The sequence below is a fragment of the Scophthalmus maximus genome, chromosome 3 (assembly GCF_022379125.1).
Source record: "Scophthalmus maximus strain ysfricsl-2021 chromosome 3, ASM2237912v1, whole genome shotgun sequence".
Lineage (NCBI taxonomy): Eukaryota > Metazoa > Chordata > Actinopteri > Pleuronectiformes > Scophthalmidae > Scophthalmus > Scophthalmus maximus.
Window position 1 is genome coordinate 26160334 of NC_061517.1, and position 19780 is coordinate 26180113.

General features: G+C 48.9%; 2 protein-coding genes across 8 annotated transcripts in view; one reads left to right on the top strand and one right to left on the bottom strand.

Annotated features, from left to right (window-relative positions):
• Window positions 1–19780, top strand: part of LOC118314126 (NACHT, LRR and PYD domains-containing protein 12) — a 593122-nt gene that overhangs the window by 68328 nt on the left and 505014 nt on the right. The window lies entirely within an intron of this gene.
• unc5db (unc-5 netrin receptor Db) overlaps window positions 1–19780 on the bottom strand; it is a 163928-nt gene that overhangs the window by 32377 nt on the left and 111771 nt on the right. For 2 of the 3 annotated variants that reach the window (XM_035640332.2, XM_035640335.2), the window contains exons 7-11: window positions 14013–14177; window positions 12481–12513; window positions 10307–10492; window positions 5494–5856; window positions 2160–2244 (exon numbers count right to left, since the gene is read on the bottom strand). In XM_035640332.2, the coding sequence (XP_035496225.2) occupies window positions 2160–2244; window positions 5494–5856; window positions 10307–10492; window positions 12481–12513; window positions 14013–14177 (832 nt within the window). The remainder of the gene's footprint in view (window positions 1–2159; window positions 2245–5493; window positions 5857–10306; window positions 10493–12480; window positions 12514–14012; window positions 14178–19780) is intronic. The other variant, XM_035640334.2, reaches the window with a different exon arrangement.

The following is a 19780-nucleotide window of genomic DNA, read 5'->3' on the forward strand; positions in this document are numbered from 1 at the left end:
ATGAGCCGTTGAGAAGCTTCAAGAACACATCTTTTTGTGTGAGAAAAAAAGAAGGCTTTAATAGGACTCTATCGGGGTGTGGAGAAGCCGGCTGGACAAGGATCGAGGGGGGGGGGCTCCGGACGCCGCGGAGGAGAAGAGAGGATGCAATTCCCTGCGTCCTCTCCGGCCCCGCTGAGATGTGGACTGTGATTGACAGGCGGTGAGATGACAAGCACAAAGAGACCACAGGCAGAAATATGGGTGTCGACGGGAAACATCCCCTCTGCTCACAGAGCGGCGGGGGGAGAAAATGAAAGCATGTGGCAAAAAAAACCAACTGTCGGGTTGGAGCCTGAAATGATTTGTGATTTGTGTTTTCCAAAGAGGATGAATTGGTGTAAGACATGCTTGAGGGACGGCTCTGGTCGTTCTCGTGCAGGTTGACAAAGAGCTCGTGGATTATACTAAACATGCACTGTACATTTTAAGGACACGGGCGAAAGAGATTCAGCGATGGACTGTGTGTTGTGTGCAGCAGAGTGAAACCCTGTCGAGGACAAGGGGTCGGAGGTCAGCGTGCCGTTGTAAAGGAATGTTGACAGGCTGCTTTTTAAAAAATGACCTCAAATAAGAGGAAAATGAGAGACGCGGCGCCGTCCGCACCTTATTATGTCAGTGCCTGGTGGAGGCGAGCTGAAAGCCCCTCATTGGACCTATTTTCCTAACGTGTGCATTGTGTGGGCTCTCCCTTCTGTTCCGGTCGGAGTGGCGAGAACAAACAGTGACACTTCACAGCAAACTGGAAAAAAGCCCTCGTGTCTATCTGCGGGGGAAGAGTGGGGGTTTGTGCCACAAACAACCCCCCCCCCCCCCCCCCCCAACCAACCCTCCCCGGAGAGAGACTCAGTCCATCCAGGGGTCATTACCGCGCTGTGATCAGAATACACAATGCACGCACACCGCCGAGATGGAAGGGGCCCCGGGAGACGCCCGCGCCTTCCATCAGCGCATTCATCACCCTTTAAACATGCTTTTCCCGGGTTTGCGGGTCTCTCTCTCTCTCTCTCTCTCTCTCTCTCTCTCTCTCTCTCTCTCTCTCTCTCTCTCTCTCTCTCTCTCTCTCTCTCTCTCTCTCTCTCTCTCTCTCTCTCTCTCTCTCTCTCTCTCTCTCTCTCTCTCTCTCTCTCTCTCTCTCTCTCTCTCTCTCTCTCTCTCTCTCTCTCTCTCTCTCTCTCTCTTCCCCCCCCCCAGAACGCCGCGTTGTTGACACAGAGCGGAGCGCACAAACTACATATTGACTCTCGGCAGAGCGGCGAGGACCGGAAGAAAAGAAAAAAAAAGGAAAAGAAGAGAGAGAGATTGGAGGTTTGACATTGCTTCCTGCGAGTCAGTTGGCTAAATGAAAGGACTCTGTTGCAGACCCCCCACAGCAGCAGGGACATCAGGGGCCCCCGACCAACACCTGCGAGGGGCTCCGGGAAGTGACCACCCACCTCCTGACACCTACAGGAGTCCTGCAAGTAGTTTCTATGAAAAAGAAAGTCAAGATTCTTTGATTTCGGCGTCTTGGACAAAACAAAACATCATCTTGGAGTTTTGGGGAACACGAACGACATGTTTCACCATCTTATGACACTTTATGGACCAAACATCGACTCGATGAATCGAGAAAGTAATGGACAGATTAATCGATAATGAAAATAACCCTACTTCAGATATTACAGTTTCAAGTCTGAGGAGAGAAAACGTACAGGTTATTTTTCCATCACACAACACTACGGGTCCCCGGAGACACTGACGATGAATCCTCAAATTCATCTCCAAAGCTTCGAGTTATTTCTTTTCTCTTTGAGCGAGTCGGGCTCGTTGCTGAACTCAACGGCGACGACGAACGCGGAGAAACCAACACATTCCCCTTCGACATCAGTGGGCTCAGATGAAAACGCATCAGACTTGTGACCTTGCGATCGGCCTCAGTAGAACTTCGGAGGGGCGACCCAGCGTCGGTCCACCGGGCATAATGAGAGCAGGAGCAGGACGGCGAGGACGGCGAGGACGGAGGACGGAGGACGGAGGTTCGGGGGGGGGGGGGGGGGGGGGGGGGGGGGGGGCTAACGGATGATGAGACAGACGGACGCCGACAGACAGAATGATATTTGCGTGAACTCTGGCCTCACCTTGCCTCCCCCTGATTGATCACCATGTACATCTCCCAGGACATGTTCTCAGCCACGGCTCCGTGAGGCACCAGCAGGCTGACCCCTGGAAAACACACACACACACACACAGATGTGTCAGCAGCACGTCATGGGGGGGCTACAGACATGTTGTTCAAACCGGGCCTGTGGAAATATACATGTATAGTGTAATGAGCTGGCGGAGACCAAGGAGCAACAGTGGATCTCATGTGTGAATATAAAATATCACAAATTGACTTTTTGATTCGAAACAAAAAGAAATTCACTGGAATTATAATGAAAGAAAATACACCTATTTTAGCACGGGCAAAACGCTGATGATGTATCAGGAATATCTACTGTATATAGATAGATAGATAGATAGAATGAAGGAGGATGTACAGTCACTGAAATGTTGACAAAGGGTCTGACGCACACGCACCCACATACTATGGGCTTGTGAGTTTTGATTGGCGGCTGGGAGCAAAGTGTGTCTATGCCCTGGTATGTACATTATACACAGTTTGTCATTGCCTTATGCGGACAAAAATGACTCATGGCACTTTTGTGTGAGACGAGTTTCGCAATTTTCATTGTGGAAGAAAAACCCCAACAACAACAAGAACAACTGACTGTGGATGGAAACACACGATGTGAACTGCAGCCTTGAAAGTCACGAGCTCCCGTCGACGCGAGCGGCTGCCCGACCTCCGCGCACTTTTTTTCTTCTGATCGACAGTATCGCACGACGACAGTACGGAGGCCTTGGAGGGACATGGAAGAAGAACTTTTACGAGAACTTTAATTAACCAATGCTAATTGCTAATGAGTTTAACCAGGGCCGCCGAGTAGTTCAGACGTCTCCTCACCGTGTCTGCTGCCAAGCACTGATTTATGACTTTATATTCTGTGATCTCAAAATAAAACTCTGTTCACCTCTGTCGTGTCTGTGGAGATTCTCATTCATCCCAGCTCATGGTTCTCCACGAGGGCGCGGAGGCAGACGCCACTGGACTTGGTTGTAGTTTCTCAAAGACGCTTCACCTTCATCCAGGAGACTCGTCCGGTTCTCGGATAAGAGGGGAAACGTCCCTAAGGAGTTACAACCGAGTCCGTTTTTTATCATGTTAACATGCTGCAGACTCCTTGTCGCCCAGTAAGAATAGGAAATGAACGATTCTCAGTCGACAAAATTCAGAGACAACTGAAATGCCTCGTGCAATATTAAAGGGGAACTTAGTGACGGGAGCTCGGCGCACACCGGGACTATAATACGTTCTCTCGTCATAGTTATGGAACTGCAAAAGGAGATAGGAAAGGAAGCGTTGAAGCTCCTTTCCTAAACATTTCGAGAATCATAGCTGCTGATCAAATACTTCCGGGTCACTCCTTAGCCAATTGGACAACTTGATCTCACCCTGTATCAGGTCGACTGCATCCGTCTTATATATTGTGCCAGCAAAAAATGAAAATGCATTCAACTTCACACTGCGACGTAACAAGCACATTCAGCATCTCGTTGGATCAGACTAATTCTGACTCCTTCGGCGTGTCGTCTTTTACCCAGGATTTCCATCGTGTTCCTCCGTGCGTGTTCTCACATTGGTGTTGCCCGATCTGCGCCTGTATGCGTTGTCCCGGCAACTGGGCCCTCTCCGTCGCTCACCTTGACAATGTGTCCTCTCCAGAAACAGTCATTCCAATTACAAAATTGCTCAACTGTGAGTCTGTGGATTATCCGGCCGGATCAGGACGTTGTTTGCAGACAGATGTTGTTGCTGTCTATTTATTTTTTTGGAATGTCATCTGTTTCCTATTCGGTGAACACCAACGTCTCGGCATGCGAACAGAAATCTCAAAGGGCATGTATCTGGAAACCTAGGCTCCAAACTACTATCTTCATCTACTGTATCTGCACGGCAACAAGAGAATAAATACTTTTTGCAATCTGTGTTATTCCACAGTTTGAAAGACTCATTATATAAAAGCCAAGGGAACTGTGAGGTATGCGCCACTATTTTGGTTCCGTACCACGGAGGTGACGAGAAGGCCTCAGTAATCTGTGGCGAAGTGCTGCGTGCGGCCGGCCATTCAGCCTAATGAATAGCGGCGCACGCCGACGGGCCGCGCGAGAGCAGCACTTGACAGCGGTGACTGCTCCACTCAGACCCTCCGCCTGGGCGATGACCGCGGGGGGCTGATTACACTTCACCCCTCCGCCGCAGGGCCACGTGAAGCGGGCGGCCGCACGAGAGGGCCTGTGAGTGCGAGCGGCGCGCACGGCGGCTGTTGACCCCCGAGACGACCGCAGCGCTCCGCGCAAAACTCCTCCAATCACTCCGTTTGTGTTGGCGGGGCACGACGGCAGCGTGGCCCCTGGTTGCCCGAGAGGGAAACTGCAACGGCTTCCTAGCTCGGTCGGTCAGTGACTGCGTAGGTGTGCGGACGGTCGTGATGTACTGCAGTGAGAGTCGGACTTGACGGACACTATATTAACGCTTTTGCACAGGGCTTATCTTTTCTTTTATCTTTTCGTAAGACTTCCGACAAGTACCCAATTTTCGTAGGGACATAGTGGACCTGATAGTTCTGGTGTCAATAAACATTGAATATTAGAAATTGTTTACAAAGAGGATCAGATATAGGCAGGCTGTGAATCCTGTTCCCCAGAAATGTTAATTTGTTTTGGTTGTTTTACAGTTTTACCACCGTACTGTGTGTATCTAGTCATCCTGTTGTGGTCCCGTTCACACATTTGCTTTGAAATGTTCAATGTTTTCATGTTCTGGTAAGCTGAAGACAATTTCCCACTTTGGTTGGACACCACGATAAAGTCCCATTCCGCTTCATTCGTTTCATCCCGTCTTTGAAAGGCCCTGATCTGCGTCTGTCTTTAGGCATTGTACTGCCTTCCAGCACAATTTGCACTGAACCAATTTTTATGTGCGGACGGACGGGCGGGCGGGCGGGCGGGCGGGTGTGTGTGTGTGTGTGTGTGTGCCGACAAAGCACTGCAGCGAAAAAAAACCCCCGTACGTGCTTGATTGCACATGCACCAGACCGTTAACTGCAGCAACAAGTGGCATGGAATTGGAGAAAAATTGATATTTGCTGCTTTGGGAGACTTCCCGTGGAAGCTGTGCCCGACGTGAAACGGCGCCGGCTGGTGTTATGGTGACTGCAACGAGAAGCTTCTGCGGCCTCTCGTCATGGAAACCGAGCGTGAGCTGCTTTTCATGATCAACACAAAGTAAGATTGAGGCTGTGCCCTTTTTTTTCTCTGCCAACAAGCGAATTCAGCGTTGCGCCGTCATCTCCTCCCTGCGAAGCTCACCGGTGTTCGGCGCGACCAGCCGTCCTCCGGGGTGGCCGAACACGCCCGCGGTCCTCAGCTGCTCCCTGCCGCAGCCGAGCGGCCCGTTGAGGGTGAGCAGGCCCTTCTTGCGCCGGTCCATGGTGCTGCAGTAGTCCCGGCTCAGGTCCCGCGGGAAGGTCTCGGCGGGGGCCTTGGCGTGGAACTCCGCCCGCTCGGCCACACCCAGGGACACCATGAAGGAGCTCTGGACTTTGACCTTGATGTCCGGCAGCGGGTCAAAGAGCTCCTTGTCCGTGCCATCCTGGAAGCAGAGGGGCGTGCTGTACGTCCGGCCCACCGTCAGGTCGGGCTGCATCGAGGAGTTGAGAAGCAGCGGGTTGCCTGCAGAGACGGAGAGAGCACAAGCACACAGTCACCTGAAGGCCTCGCTCGCAGCTGAGGAGGGGAACTTGTTCACTTAATGAATCAGAGCCCAACAGCCCTCACACGGGATTAGGAAATTGTCCCAGATGCAACTAAATGAGGTCAAGATTGCATTATTATTATGATGCTTACAATTTATTTTGCTTACAATTTTACTCATATTTGTTGTCATTCCTTGATTTAGGTTCAAAAGCTGAAGACCGTGTCAAGGATGCTGTCATCCGTCAGGACAGTCGGGAGAGGACGAAGACGTGCCACTCACTGTGTGTGGATTAAGATGTAACCAGGGGATTTCCGTCCGCAGCACAATGCAGCACATGACATTCATGCAGAGTTGTTTTTCTAGATGAAAATAACCTTTAATCTCCAGAATGACGACACATTCCTGGACGATTCCAGGTAACATTAAATCCACTTCAAATCCAGGTTTTAGGGACACCCCTCTGCAGCCGAGCGGCGAAGCTCCAGCACCAATTAGAACAACACTGTCCGGGCAGGCGACCAGAGCGTCGGAGGTAAGGGAGCGCAACCTGGACACGAGGTCCAGGGCTCGGCGCCACGGTCAGAGCGTCAGATTTAATTATCAGGTCGCTCACGCAGCTTGATGCCCACCATCCATCTGCTGGAGTCAGCTCCTCTGGACGCGGAGTCGCCGTCCTCCTGAAGGACAGGAGGCTGGGCCAGGAGGGGTCCGGGTGAGCGCTCTGTAAATGAGGGGGAGTCCTTCAGCTCGCAGCGTGGACCCGGCGGCCCGTGGCGCGGGGGGCTTCATCTGTGGCCATTAGATGCGACAACGCTGCCGAGCGGAGCGAAGAGCGCGCCGCACCGGCCTGGCAGACTCCGACGTGGGCGGCGCGCTCGGACGAAGCCGTGCCAAGACAGCGGCGAAGTCACCGAGTCCTTGCTGGCCAGCTGTTGCCTGGCGAGGGGTGCGAGGCGGGAGGCTAATGTTGTTTTATTTTTAGGGGAAACGGTTAATTACCGGGGGGCCGTGATTTGTGATGAGCATTTTGCGGCGTGTTCCTTTCTCGACTTGTTCTTGAAAAAGCTCAACTTTTCCCGTTGTGTTTGTTTCCCCCCCCAGGATTCTCGTCATTAAAATATGGACCGACGCCAGCAACTTACTCACAATCGAGCATCTGTGCTGCTGCTGCTGCTGCTGCTGCTGCAAAGGCAAAGTGAATCACAATGAGTTGGGGCTACGACGAATCTTTATTTTTTTTATTATTCAATAGACCGTTTTGATTGATGATTTAAAAATAATCGTATTATCATCATAAAGCTGCTCTGCTGTGAATCACGTGGTGAGAGTGGAGGTGATTTAAATGAATCAAACACACACATTAAGGGAAATGCAATACACGTATTCACTGTACATGTATTCACTATGTCTTAATTAAATCAAATATGAAACTATAGCCTTTTTCATCTTTACTGCAACAAAAACACAAATCCCCCGTGGCCCAAACAGCATTTCACCCACCGGCCAACATTATAGACAAACCATCTGTACAACTGGGGGGGGGGGTCGCAGTCGAACCCGCGGCCGCGGCAGGAGGACTCAGGCCTCCGTACGCGGGGCACCGGCGCTACCAAGTGAGCGAACCGCCACCCAACATTTTTACGCTTTTGACGTCCTTAGACATCCAGCGGTAGTTATCGCATCGTATGATTTCGTATGAGTCGCACTGATGACAAGTCAATGTCAGCCGTCAATCATCTAGTTTAACTAGTCGGACTTGAACATACATAAGCAAGAAAAGAACTACCACAAAATTACTGAAGCTATCTTGGGGGGAAAAAATATTTAACTTGTACTGTTTTTTAGTGTGGTCCATATCCCATCTGATAACAGGTGGAGGAACTGGGGTTTATGACATACACTGCACTCAGCCACCAGGGGGCGACTCGGATGATTTGGCTTCACTTTTCGGGAGTTCTCAGATTGCCCATCTTTCTACGATGAAGACCCCTTTCTACTACGTTTCAATTTGGCACCAATTATGTATCTTAAGAAGGAAATGAATGACTGTATTTAGCAGCGACAGATTCACGCGTCTGTTGAACAACAATGAAGCGCGCTCCGTCTCTTGAATGTGTTTTCAGCGCGGTTGTTTGATTTTGATGCGACGCAAAACGAAAAGACGGTCGGTTGTATTTGAGTCCATGGAAATCTTTTTTCATCTCCATTTTTTTAAATGATTCATTCAGCTGCTTATTGTACCTAGATGTGCTTTAGACGATTAGTCTGACAAATGGCCAACATTTCCAAGGTTGTACCTTAAACCAAACTAAGTGGTTAATACAGAAAATAATTATTTTAAATGCATATGAATGAGGGATATACTGTTATGTTTGATTCTAAGCTTTATTATTCACATTTACAACATCACATACAGAATATCAAAAAAACTCGAAAAATCTTTACAGATTTTCTTCTTGTTGCTATTTGCATTATCTTGATGAAGATTGCGGCTGATGAACGTTAGAGTCAATTCAACACCATTATTTGATAGTGACAACAACCAAGAGAGATCAGATCTCGGGGATCAACATAATGATTTGTAAAAAGAGTTGAAGGGGAAGGTCTTCACATCCGATTCTGTCCAAACAAGCCCGAGGATGTTCCGTTTACAAATGTACCTTTTGTGAAGCCGGTTGCAAAAAAAATGTCTTTGCTTATTGACCTCAGTGACTCATCAATTATCAAAACAGTTGGCAAATTCAATTTCTGTCTATCAAAAAGAAATAAAAAACATGATTCAACGCGTGACTCCAGCCCTGACAGTGAGTGCCTAGGCTTCTCCGTACTCAGCGTTAATATCGTCGCAGGGGTTTTGAGATCTTGCTTCGTGACTTTGTATTCTAAACTACACAAAGAAAATGAGCAGATGTGACACGTGTTAACGCGCTCAGGTCATCGTGCCGAAGATAATGTTCCATAAAAAAAACACATACTCCACGTTCTTCGTCCCTCGACTGTGACAGCGAAACCTGCGGGCGACTCTGTGGACGCTCCAGCCCCTCGGTCGGAGCTGCAGCCCGGCGGGCGCCGCCCCTCCGCAGCCGACATCCGATCACGGCCGAGTCCTCTCCACTCCGGTCGAGTGGAGAACAATCTGATTATCACTTGAGTGTGCATCTTTTAAGGACGGCGCCGCGAAAATGGAACGGCAGCGGGTGAGATGAGGGAAGGTAATGAAATGTACCTCGGGTTGAATACCTTGAGGGATAGGTCTGGAATTGGGCCTCTGATTAAAAATCACTCAGAGGGAGAAGTAATGCGCAGCGACAGGGTCAGGGCCAGACACTCGTTGGGCGCGCCGACGTACAGCCGCTCCAGCGGCGGAGAGCCATCCGCCAGCGTTTAATAACTTCTTCAAAGTGTTTAAGTTTTCTCCCCTTTCTTTCCGGGTGATTATTAGGCACGAGGAAGCCGCTGATTGGAATCAAACGCACGCGGTCAGAAGTGTTTCCCCCCGTTGAGCGAGTGGTTAACTCCCTGTGTGGTTTTCGAAAAAGGACAGTGAAGTGTTCAGGGCGCAGTTCCATCGGAGGTGGGCCGACATGAAATGCCCCGACAGCGTCCTGCCAGACGAACCACGCCGCCGTGAGAAGCGCGAGGAGGACGAGCTCTTCGTTTGACGGGGCGCTTCTGATGGAGACGGGGAAAATGGGAAGGAGGGATTGCGGCCGGCGGAGGGCACAGCAGGCCGGCTGCGCGGAGACGTGGCCTATTTAAATAGGATTGATGACCTGCTGAGCGTGGTCCCGCTTCATGCCACCTCCCCGCTCCCCCATTTACGTCACATGCTTCCAGAAAAGGGCTTGAGCGACTCCCCCGAGTCGCCCCTCAGGGGGGCCAGGGGCGCAGGGCGGGCTCGCTCACTGCGCCGTCACCTCGGCCGGCGAGGACGGATCGCCCGTCGTCACCTCGGCTATCACTTGCGCTAACCCAGAAGTGTCAGTGACGGTAATATGAAGGCCCGGAGCGGGGGCTGGCCCCGGGACAGCCGCAGTCACATAACCAGGAGAAGTTATTGCTGTGCACAACAACAACAACAACAAAAACTGAATTGATGTTCACTGTTCCGTACCCCTCACATTTATCCATCAGGGGCTTAGGCCAGTGTAATCTGATGGAGGAGATTGGTTGCCTGACAGTCAAATGTGTGGTCCACGGGGGAGGGGGGGACGGCGGCTATCAGAGATTGATCATCTCCTGCGTCACACTAAAACAGGAGCAGGTCTGTCAAGGAAGAGGGACAGATCCTTTCGCTGATTATGGAGGTATAAATCGTGGGCAAACAGGAGAAGCTGCGCACGGCGCTGCTCCGTGTAAACAAATGCCATCAATCACCGCGCTGGCCGTGTCGCGGCGCTCTCCGATGACGGCGGTCGCTCTCACCTTGTCTGGTGGTCTTGAAGTTGAAAGACTGGAAACCCCCCGCGAGCGCGGAGGAGTCGATGACGTCCACGCCGTACTCGCTGTGGTTCCTCCTGTACAACATGACGGCCACCACCAGGATCGCCACGGCGACCAGGCCGGCCCCCAGGCCCGAGTACAGCGCCACGTCGTTGGAGCCGTCCATACCTGACACACAGAGGGGGACACGTGGAGAAGGAGAGCGACTGTAAAATCTCAGCAATAACATGAACGCCAGTACTTAAATAATGTCCAGGTCTCAAGTAATATCTGGGGCCGACACAAACAAACAGAATACAATTCATAATCTAATGAATAACTGTTATTTTGTCTCCTCGTCGATTTACAGGTGTTAGGGGGCTATAGGTTGAATCAAATTTGTTTTGGCACCAGAGGGAGCTGCGCAAAAAACTGGAAACTACCTCGAGTGATGTCACTTGACTCACTTTTATACAAATAGTTTATAAAAAAAGCCAATATCACTGGTGCTGCTGTATCAATTATGATATCGTTATTATCCTATCAGTTGAGAGACGCGACTCGTGCTGCCGAAAATGTACATTTGACTGAATTCACCAAGACACCGGGCAAACGTGGAGAGAGAGAGAGTTCAGTTTGCAGAATCTAGAAATTAGAAATAAAGGCATGTCGCTGATATAAGTAAAAAAAGAAAAAGAAAAAAAAGAAAAGGCCTTGGTTTTATCTGCCACTGCGGTAAGTAAAAGACCCCAGGCACTGTTGGAGTGTTTGTCTGTACAGTATGTGACAGTATGTAAATATGGTCCTCTGAGGTTTCCCCGGCAACTGGGTCAATTCGTCTCCACTTTGATGAGGGCGGCTTTGCCCCCCAAAAAATTAAAAAATGTAAAAAAGGCTTTTGCCACATAAAAGACCCTTTTGTTTTTTATTGTATATTAATAGAGACTCAGTGAGGAGGAGGAGGATGGAAGAAAAGCAGTGAAGATGATATTGTTCTGATGTAGACGTTCAAGGGCGAAGGCACGCAAGAGTTACAACGTGTTGCTCCGGATGACGTGGGGAGGACGGAGAGCGGTAGGAGCGCGGGGCCGACCATCTGTCTCTCTTGTGCTGCGTTGTGCCCCGAGGACGGGACCGAAGGAACACGTCGCGTCGTTCACTCTAAACGGTTACACGTCACGGTCGAGCTGCTGGCGCGGAGGGCGATTAGCCCGACTGTCTCAAGACCCGCCGCTCTGTAGCCAACGGCTGCGATGGATATCTCACAGCCAAGGAGCCCGCGTGGCTGGTGGTCGCGAGTCGTCGCGGGCAACCAATCGGAGGCAAATCCTTCATTGACATTGACTCCTGGCACTTCCACATTCCTCTCCTGGAGGAGGAGATTTCTGTGTTTCACTTCTCTGCACTTTGACATTTTAAGCGAATCCTGTTCAAGCTAGATTTGGCAGGTCACAGACACAGAAAAAACAATCGCTGTCCAATATGCAAATGTGAGGCGAAGAGACCTAGCAGGTTTTCTACCGGGGCGATCACTCGACAGATACCAACGCAGTGCACACTCCCAGTTCAGTCCTTTAGAGGTGCAAAGAACGCAGTAGGTGCGGCTTTTACACCAGCGCGACGGGGCTTCATGAAAGCGTTCACGCCTGACACCTGACAGTCTCTTGAGCCGGGCTAACGCCAGCGAGTGAGCGAGAGCCGCCGCGGGAGTGGAAGGACGGCGCCGTCAAATTGGTCAAATTAGCCCGTTTGCGATGATTACAACCCATTAATCCTCGGCGCCGCGGCACATGTTCACTTGTCACAACCGATTTATCACCTGGCTCAAAGTGGAAACACAGCTGCGATGTCACGGCCGTCGTGAAAAAAAAGAAAAAAAGAAGAAGTTGCGCCCCGAATAAATGTGGTGAATGCAAATGAGCACATGCTGGGGTTAAAGCAGGAGCGGATCAGATCAAGGTGAGGTAACCGTCGCCAATTCGTGATGTGTCTGTGTCCAGAACGTGTCCTGACAGAAGGCAAAAGAGCGGTCGGCCCCTCCCTTCTCTGCTAAACTCTCAACTTGTTCATATTTCATGTCTTGCCCACAGAATTTGGGGGGGGGGTCACCGCACGTTAGTGGCCGGTGGGGGGACTGGGGAGCTGGAGATGAAAGAGGTCCACAGAGGAAGACTCACTTTGGGGTTTAACTTCGTGTAGCAGCTTTCGATCTGCAAAGACAGAGAGATAGAGTGAGATGCAGAGGAGAGAGAGTGGTGATTAAAGGTGCCAGCCGACAGTGAATGTGCAGCGACTGGCCAGTGTGGCCCTGGACCCTGGGACGCTGAGCAGAGATGAAGCTCTTCTGCTGACCGCGCTCACAGATGATACGTGGTATCTGATAGTAGCCCGGCAGGCGTCGTATCGGCCTAGATGGAGGTGCAAAGGGCTCAGCCTTGGAGTGGCCTTGGAGTGGGCTGATCATCTCCACACAGATGGTCCAAGAAACGAGTTGGACTTCATTTAAAAGGGTATGACGTCGCACATATTTTATTTTACTTGAACCCCTTCTGTTATGTCAAATTGACTAATGTCTTTTATCCTCGGGGTCGGTAATTAAAAACTATTGGAATTAAAACTGTTACCCGAGTTTATATGTCGGATACTTGATGTGTCTTTGTTGACGTACCATCCCCATCGCTCCGTAAAAGCCAAGTAACGCGGTCACCAGATGAGTTTGACAGTTGGCCTGTCACCATAATTACGCTATCGACTGATCGTACGACACATGGATATGAACTCAATCATTTTCGTCGACATGAGCATGAACGTGTCGACAACAGTCCAGCAAGTGTCGCTGCTTCTGTCCTCTCATCTGTTCTCGTATGATTAATCAATCACTGGTTTGGTCTATAAAATGCCCGAAGATATGGATTTCTTAGTATTAAGGCACCATGTCTTCAAATTGCTTGTTGTGTCTGAGGTCTAAACTCTGGACAACATTTCTCTCAGCAGCAACAATCACACACAACCCATAGGCCTATACTGCAAGCTCACATGGTTCAGTTTAAAAAAACATAAAGGTCTTAAAATGACGATGATATCGCTTATCGCCATACTTTCTGGGAAGATATGTCCTACAACAATAAAGTAGTTATCGCGACGAGGCCTGGCGACCAGCTCAGCGTGTCTCCTGCAGTCCGCCGTTCATTCCAAAGTCTCTCATGAGTCACTCGCAATGTGACCAATATCCAGAGAAACGGTGACGAGGTAATAACCATAGTTTGCCCCCTAGTGACTCTCGGTGTTATATATATTCATGATAGCTGCTTAACATGTGGCTACAACGACGTGTTGGCGAGTGTGTGTTATGATATGATCATACTAGCGCTCACACCGGTGGGGGGAAACATTGACATTTCTTCTAGTCATTGCATGTGCATGACCCAGACAGTGCAATGCTGTTTCATTACAAAACGGCAAGCGTCATTCCGGGGTGAGCGTCTGCGCTGCTCAGCCTGACACACACACACACACACACACACACACACACACACACACACACACACACACACACACACACACACACACACACACACACACACACACACACACACACACACACACACACACACACACACACACACACACACACACACACACACACACACACACAGCTATGAGTGCACGTGATGGTGAACATGATAGGGAGGGGGAGACGGGGCCTTACTCTGTGTGCACAGTCCGTCTGTGCAGTTCTCCGTGGCCTCGCCGTTCCCTTCGCACACCTTGCCTCTGTGCCTCGGCGCCGGGGAGTTGCACTCGCGACTCCGCTGCCTCTCGCACTGGCTGCTGCACAGGGCCCATTCGCTCCACTCGTCCCAGCCTCCGTCTACTGTAATGTGAGGACGATAAACAGGTTTGGACAGAAACAACTAATAAAAAACTAACCCACAAACTGTGTAAAAACACCACCCTGTTGTTTTCTTGTGAGCTGACTAAACCCTTTAGTCTGGCTCTGTACAACTGGTTGAGACTTCTCTCCCACTGTGATGTCACAGTTGGACTCTTTTGGGGATAACCACGCCTGCAATCTGAGAATCTCCACTTCTCTGGTGAAGGGGCGTGACATCTCCTACACGTTTTGATATGGGTTGACCAATCACAACAGACTGGTGCCAGCTGGCCAATCAGAGCAGAATGGGGGTTTATCGGGAGGCGGAGCTAAAATAAATCCAGGTGTTTCAGAACGAGGGTGAAAAGAGGCGCTGCAGGAATGGGAAGTATGAGAACACTGATGCCTTTTCTGAACATGAGGGCGTGTGAACCTTTTCAAGTGGCAACACAAATTAAAAGCATGAATCTGAATATGAGCATAATATGTCACCTTTAAGATTTCAACATTATTTGCTGCGTGCCGACAGGGCAAGCGAGGCAGGAAATTTGTGTTAGGTGGAAGCAATGTTCTTTCTTACATCTGATCTCAGAACAGTGCTGTCTCTCTGATAAGTTTGGTGCTATTTTTACTAACATTTAGCATTTAAATATCTCACACACACACACACACACACACACACACACACACACACACACACACACACACACACACACACACACACACACACACACACACACACACACACACACACACACACACACACACACACACACACACACACACACACAGCTCGAGAGGCGTTCTCTCTCTCTCACATTAACCCCCAGGCCTGTTTATATAATGGGATTTGATACGAGACTATGAAAGCGAGACAGCTCGGTGCATGCTAATCGCTGGGATTCTTCCGCCATGCTTTGTCATCTGATCAAGGAAGAAAGCGCCTCATGCTTAGCTTGACAAATATTGGGCGACCATATGGCGCCTGGAGATTTCTTGGCAGCTCTGCGACACGTGTAATGTAGGCTACGGTCTTGTGGGCGGCGGAGGAGGGAACATTTTCCCCCCGCCTGCCGACACTCGGCATTTGTCCGTGGTTCCTTCTCGACTACTTGAAATGCAAACGGTGTGTAAGTTGCAGAGGAACAGCTGAGTGCTTCAGAGTTTTTTTTTTGAACCGCAGTAGCTGGTGAGCGTCTACACACCGTCCCAACAAACTGTAACTGCTGCAGAACTATCGCCTTTCAAATCCAAGCTCCCAATCACCATATCTGCTTTTTTTAAATGGATTGGCCTCATTATTTGTTTTGGTAAAAAAAAAAAAAGTTTGCAGCAAAGAAAAACACAAAAATGTGGGTTTGTGAGTCTCAATGCCTCAAAGAACTTTTCTATAGGTCAAACCTCGCGTTACATGAACCAGGAATAGATAGTGACACAATGACTCTGTCTGCATACCCTGTTACGGCACGGTCAAGAGCCAGGCAGAGAGAGAAATTAAAGACTCCACCACTCACTGTATCAGGTTCAGGTCATCTTGTATGAAATCTCCTCTTATCTGTACATAATTCATGAAACAAAGCAACATTTGTATTGCTGTTGCACAACTACGCCACTAAACTTCACAGGGCCTGGGAACAATGCAGACTGAAGTCACCGGAGCAGTAACCACTGAGGTGTAGACGTCAGCTGTTCAGTAAACAGTCTGCGCTAACTTAGTTAGCTCTCTCCCAGAATTCTCTCCGACACGGGGTGTTTCACTTCTGCCATTGTTCTCTCCTCTCGTTTGAGTGGCTCCTGTATCACGGGGGCCTCCTCTCCCCCTGCCTGACCTCGCCCGGCCCCCGTGCTCTCTCTGCACTCGCACCATCATTAAGGCGACGCTCCAGGCCCGCTTGTCAGAGCCGGGACGGCCTTGTCAGTCAAGCGGCTCAGACAGCTGAGTTCACCGCTAGCCCACGCTTCGCCCCCCCCGTCTGCATCTTCCTTCCTCCCACAAAGACCCCCCCCCTATCTGCTGCCTTCATCGTCAGTCATCCTGTGAGACCTCCAGGCTACGGTGGTGGCAACAGGTCTGCACATCCCTGCTTGAGAAGGACATTATTATTCCTCCTCGTTTGCATTTAATTACTCTTGTTTCATGTAAGGTCCCTGCTGCAAACATAACCTGCCCCCCCCCCCCCACTCTTAAAGGTACATTAGAGGTTGACAGCTATAATTGGCACTGAGAGGCTACTAGTTGCATAAAACTTCACCAGCCACATTAATCGAGTGTCCAGGAATGAATTCATTTGTTTCAGTCTTGAAAAGCCAAATGTTACTTACTGCACCTCGAAAAAGGAAAAAAAGGCTGAGTCGCCGTTATTGATCGCCCACCTCATCAAAGTTTTTCCTGCATAGAGATCGAAGGCGGCTGACAGTGTCACTTTAAGTGCCATTATTTCCGTCTGCCATCCGTCTATTATCTACACTGCTTGATCCTTTGAGGGTCGCAGGAGGGTCGCGTGTGGGGGGTGGGTGGATTATGAATATATTATAATTCAAATCGCAAGATTAAACAGAGTACAGCAATATCATGATGTGAAATGTGTATATTTGAATATACATTTAATTTGATTCATACACGTTTAATTGCTTCAAAGTGACCTTCAGTGGAAAAGCTTGGCTTGATTAACAGCTCATTTATGGGACTCCTACAATCAGAATCAGAATTGACAATGACACTGTGAATAGATAAAACGAAATTAAAAATGCTACTCTGCGGTGGGAACATAAAAACACACGCGTTTGACTTAAAAACATAGAGCAGAGAACGTGTAGATGGTAAAAACTGGAATAAAGAGTAAAATAAATGATCTGGTCCACGACTGGTCCAGATTCTGTTCTTCACAATCACTCGTACGCACCATTTCAGAACAAATGTGCCAGCGGTTCATGCATGTGCCTCATTGTCTGTGAGACAGAAACGCGTCAGGGACCTGCTCATCAAGACACTGCTCCATTGTGCTACCGACTTACCCAAACGCTAGGCCCGGTTGCAGTACTCATACAGTATGTGCTGCTGATGTCATCATCCCTCCTGATTTCTCTCTTTTTGCCCCTTGTTGCCATAAAACTAGACCTGACTGTCTGTCCACATCTGGACACTACAAATTGGTACTTGGACAGGCTCGTCGGACGACTTCGTCGACTTCTGAACCCCCGCCTCCAAGAAATAAAGCTAGGTGGAGAGTTATAGCGTGTACACAGGATGCGCTACAATGTGCCGGCTCTAACATGTCTAACAGGGGACACCCAACATCTGGACAGAGGTGACGAGGTTGTACAACTTCACCATTGTTCATTTTACACATTGATAATGCAAATAATATCCAGATGCAGACTGAAGTATGTTCAAGCGGGAAACCACACTGACACAATGTGCAATAAAGATGCTAAAAATACCATTTATCACCTCAGAAACAACTCTTTCAACTTCCCCCCTCTTCTCTGCTTTTCTGTGAATATCTCCGCTCCCTCTGCTTTTTCTCCCAGCTACTAGCCTGGCACCTTCCAGGGCGCCACTTCGTTTCGTTCCATCACACCATGGGCGGAGCAGGAAGGGGAAACACTACATTTAAAGTTATTTAAACACGTACCGGGATGGAACAGGCATGTCAGATGAGGAGCTGAGGAGGCGAAAGCACAGAGGTGACCCGAGCAGATGATTTACTTTCATATCAATTTAATAGTTGTTTTTTAAGTTTTCATATTATTTTATTTTTGAATAAAACACATTTTTGTATCACTACCCCATCAATGTGCAACATGGGTCAACAATTTGATTGACCCATGAACATTTGATTTTCTTACATGTTCGCAGTAAGGAGCATAATTTATTGCGGACCGCTCTCATCAAGGTCACTGTTTGACCTTTCTACAAGACAGGCCGTATCACAACTGTTGGGACTGTTGTCAATTGTATTGTACTTTTCACCTCTGAATACGTCACATCAGATAATATGTTAAAGCTACAGTGTGTAATATTGAGAAGAACTTATTCACAGAAATTGAAAATACTGTCCATAACTAAGTATTCATATATGGGTTAAATCTAGTTCCATGAGGTGGACCCGACCTCCGCGTGAGTCTCCATGTTTCTACGTCGTGTTGAACTGAACGGTTCCAGAATACATCGCTGTCGCGGTGAATTTTCAGACGCTGCCGGAAACCGGAAACGGAAGCCGGCGGTGCGCCGCCATAAAGTGTCCCCTGTCGGTCACTCTGTTGGTTGCTGTTTGCAACTTTACCACTAGATACCGCCAGAAAATTACAAAAAATTACACACTGGGGCTTCAACAATAACTTTGGAGATGGCTTGACCTATTGCGTTCTAGCTAGCTAGCTGTTAATGACGCAAGTGAGACATGTACAGTGGCTTCACATTCAACAACCTATGAGGGCAAAGCTTCTTTGCAAATTTCTCAAAAATCCAAAGCAGAAATCTGTCATTTACAAACAGATTCAGATCTTCGAGTCAGGACTTGGCAGAAGCGTGTTCGGCAACAGACACAGCTTCAGGTGCTCTCGGTCAAGTCGTAAGATCTGTGCAGTTGGTCCCATTATTGTTCCTGGCAGATCGTCTCGAGCGCCGTCAGACTGAATGAGAAGAGTCGGAACTGTCATGCTCAGCTCTCTGCACAGGGGGTTCTGTGTTTGTAAGGTGTCTGGCTGTGACACTTCAGGACACGTGTCACAGTGGGGAGAGCATTAGCCAGGTGCCTGGTGTTCGCCAGACATCCTCCTCAGAGACCTTTGAGTTGTGTTTGGTAAACTCCGAGCAGGCGGTCGACTGCCGCCGACGAACAAAACTGGTTTCATACATCTGACCTGATCTCTGCCTCACCACAGTTCTATCACAGAGGGCCTGGAGTTCCACACGGCAGTATTGGCGTTTTTTGTCATGCAGGATGAATTGTGGTATAGTCTACGTAGATACGGGCGGTTCTAGATCACTTGGCAGGGCTAGTTGAAGCACACAGGAGTAACCTGACCACCAGTCAAAGTGCCACGGCGAAGGGTCTGCTTCGATTCCGGTCCAAAAAACTAATAGTAATAATCTCACTGGGCCAATATGAAAATTGGAGAGGAAATTTGGCAAAACACTGAAATTTGTCAAAACACTCTGTTGTCTGATCCCGTGTCACCTCACTGCCTCATTCTGACACTGGATTGAATTTCCGACGACCAAACTGTGAGTCAGCTGTTTCTGTCTGGCATATATAAAGCTCCACAGAGAAAAGGCTACGAGCGAACAAAAGTTTATATAAACTTGTGCAACGTCCATTTAAAAAAAAAATATTCATAAGCAAAACAGTTTCCCATGAAGTATTTTTATCGCCTCCAATTGTCTGCCTGCTCTCCCCTAAACCTGATATGCAGATGCATTTTCATTTCTGTGCAGACGGGAGCCGTTTATTTTATATATATATATATATATATATATATATATATATATATATATATATATATATATATATATATATATCAGGCTGTAGATATCAGGCTGTAGATATCAAATATATCTGATTTTGTCCCGCTCCGTATTTGGAGCAGAAATAATCAAG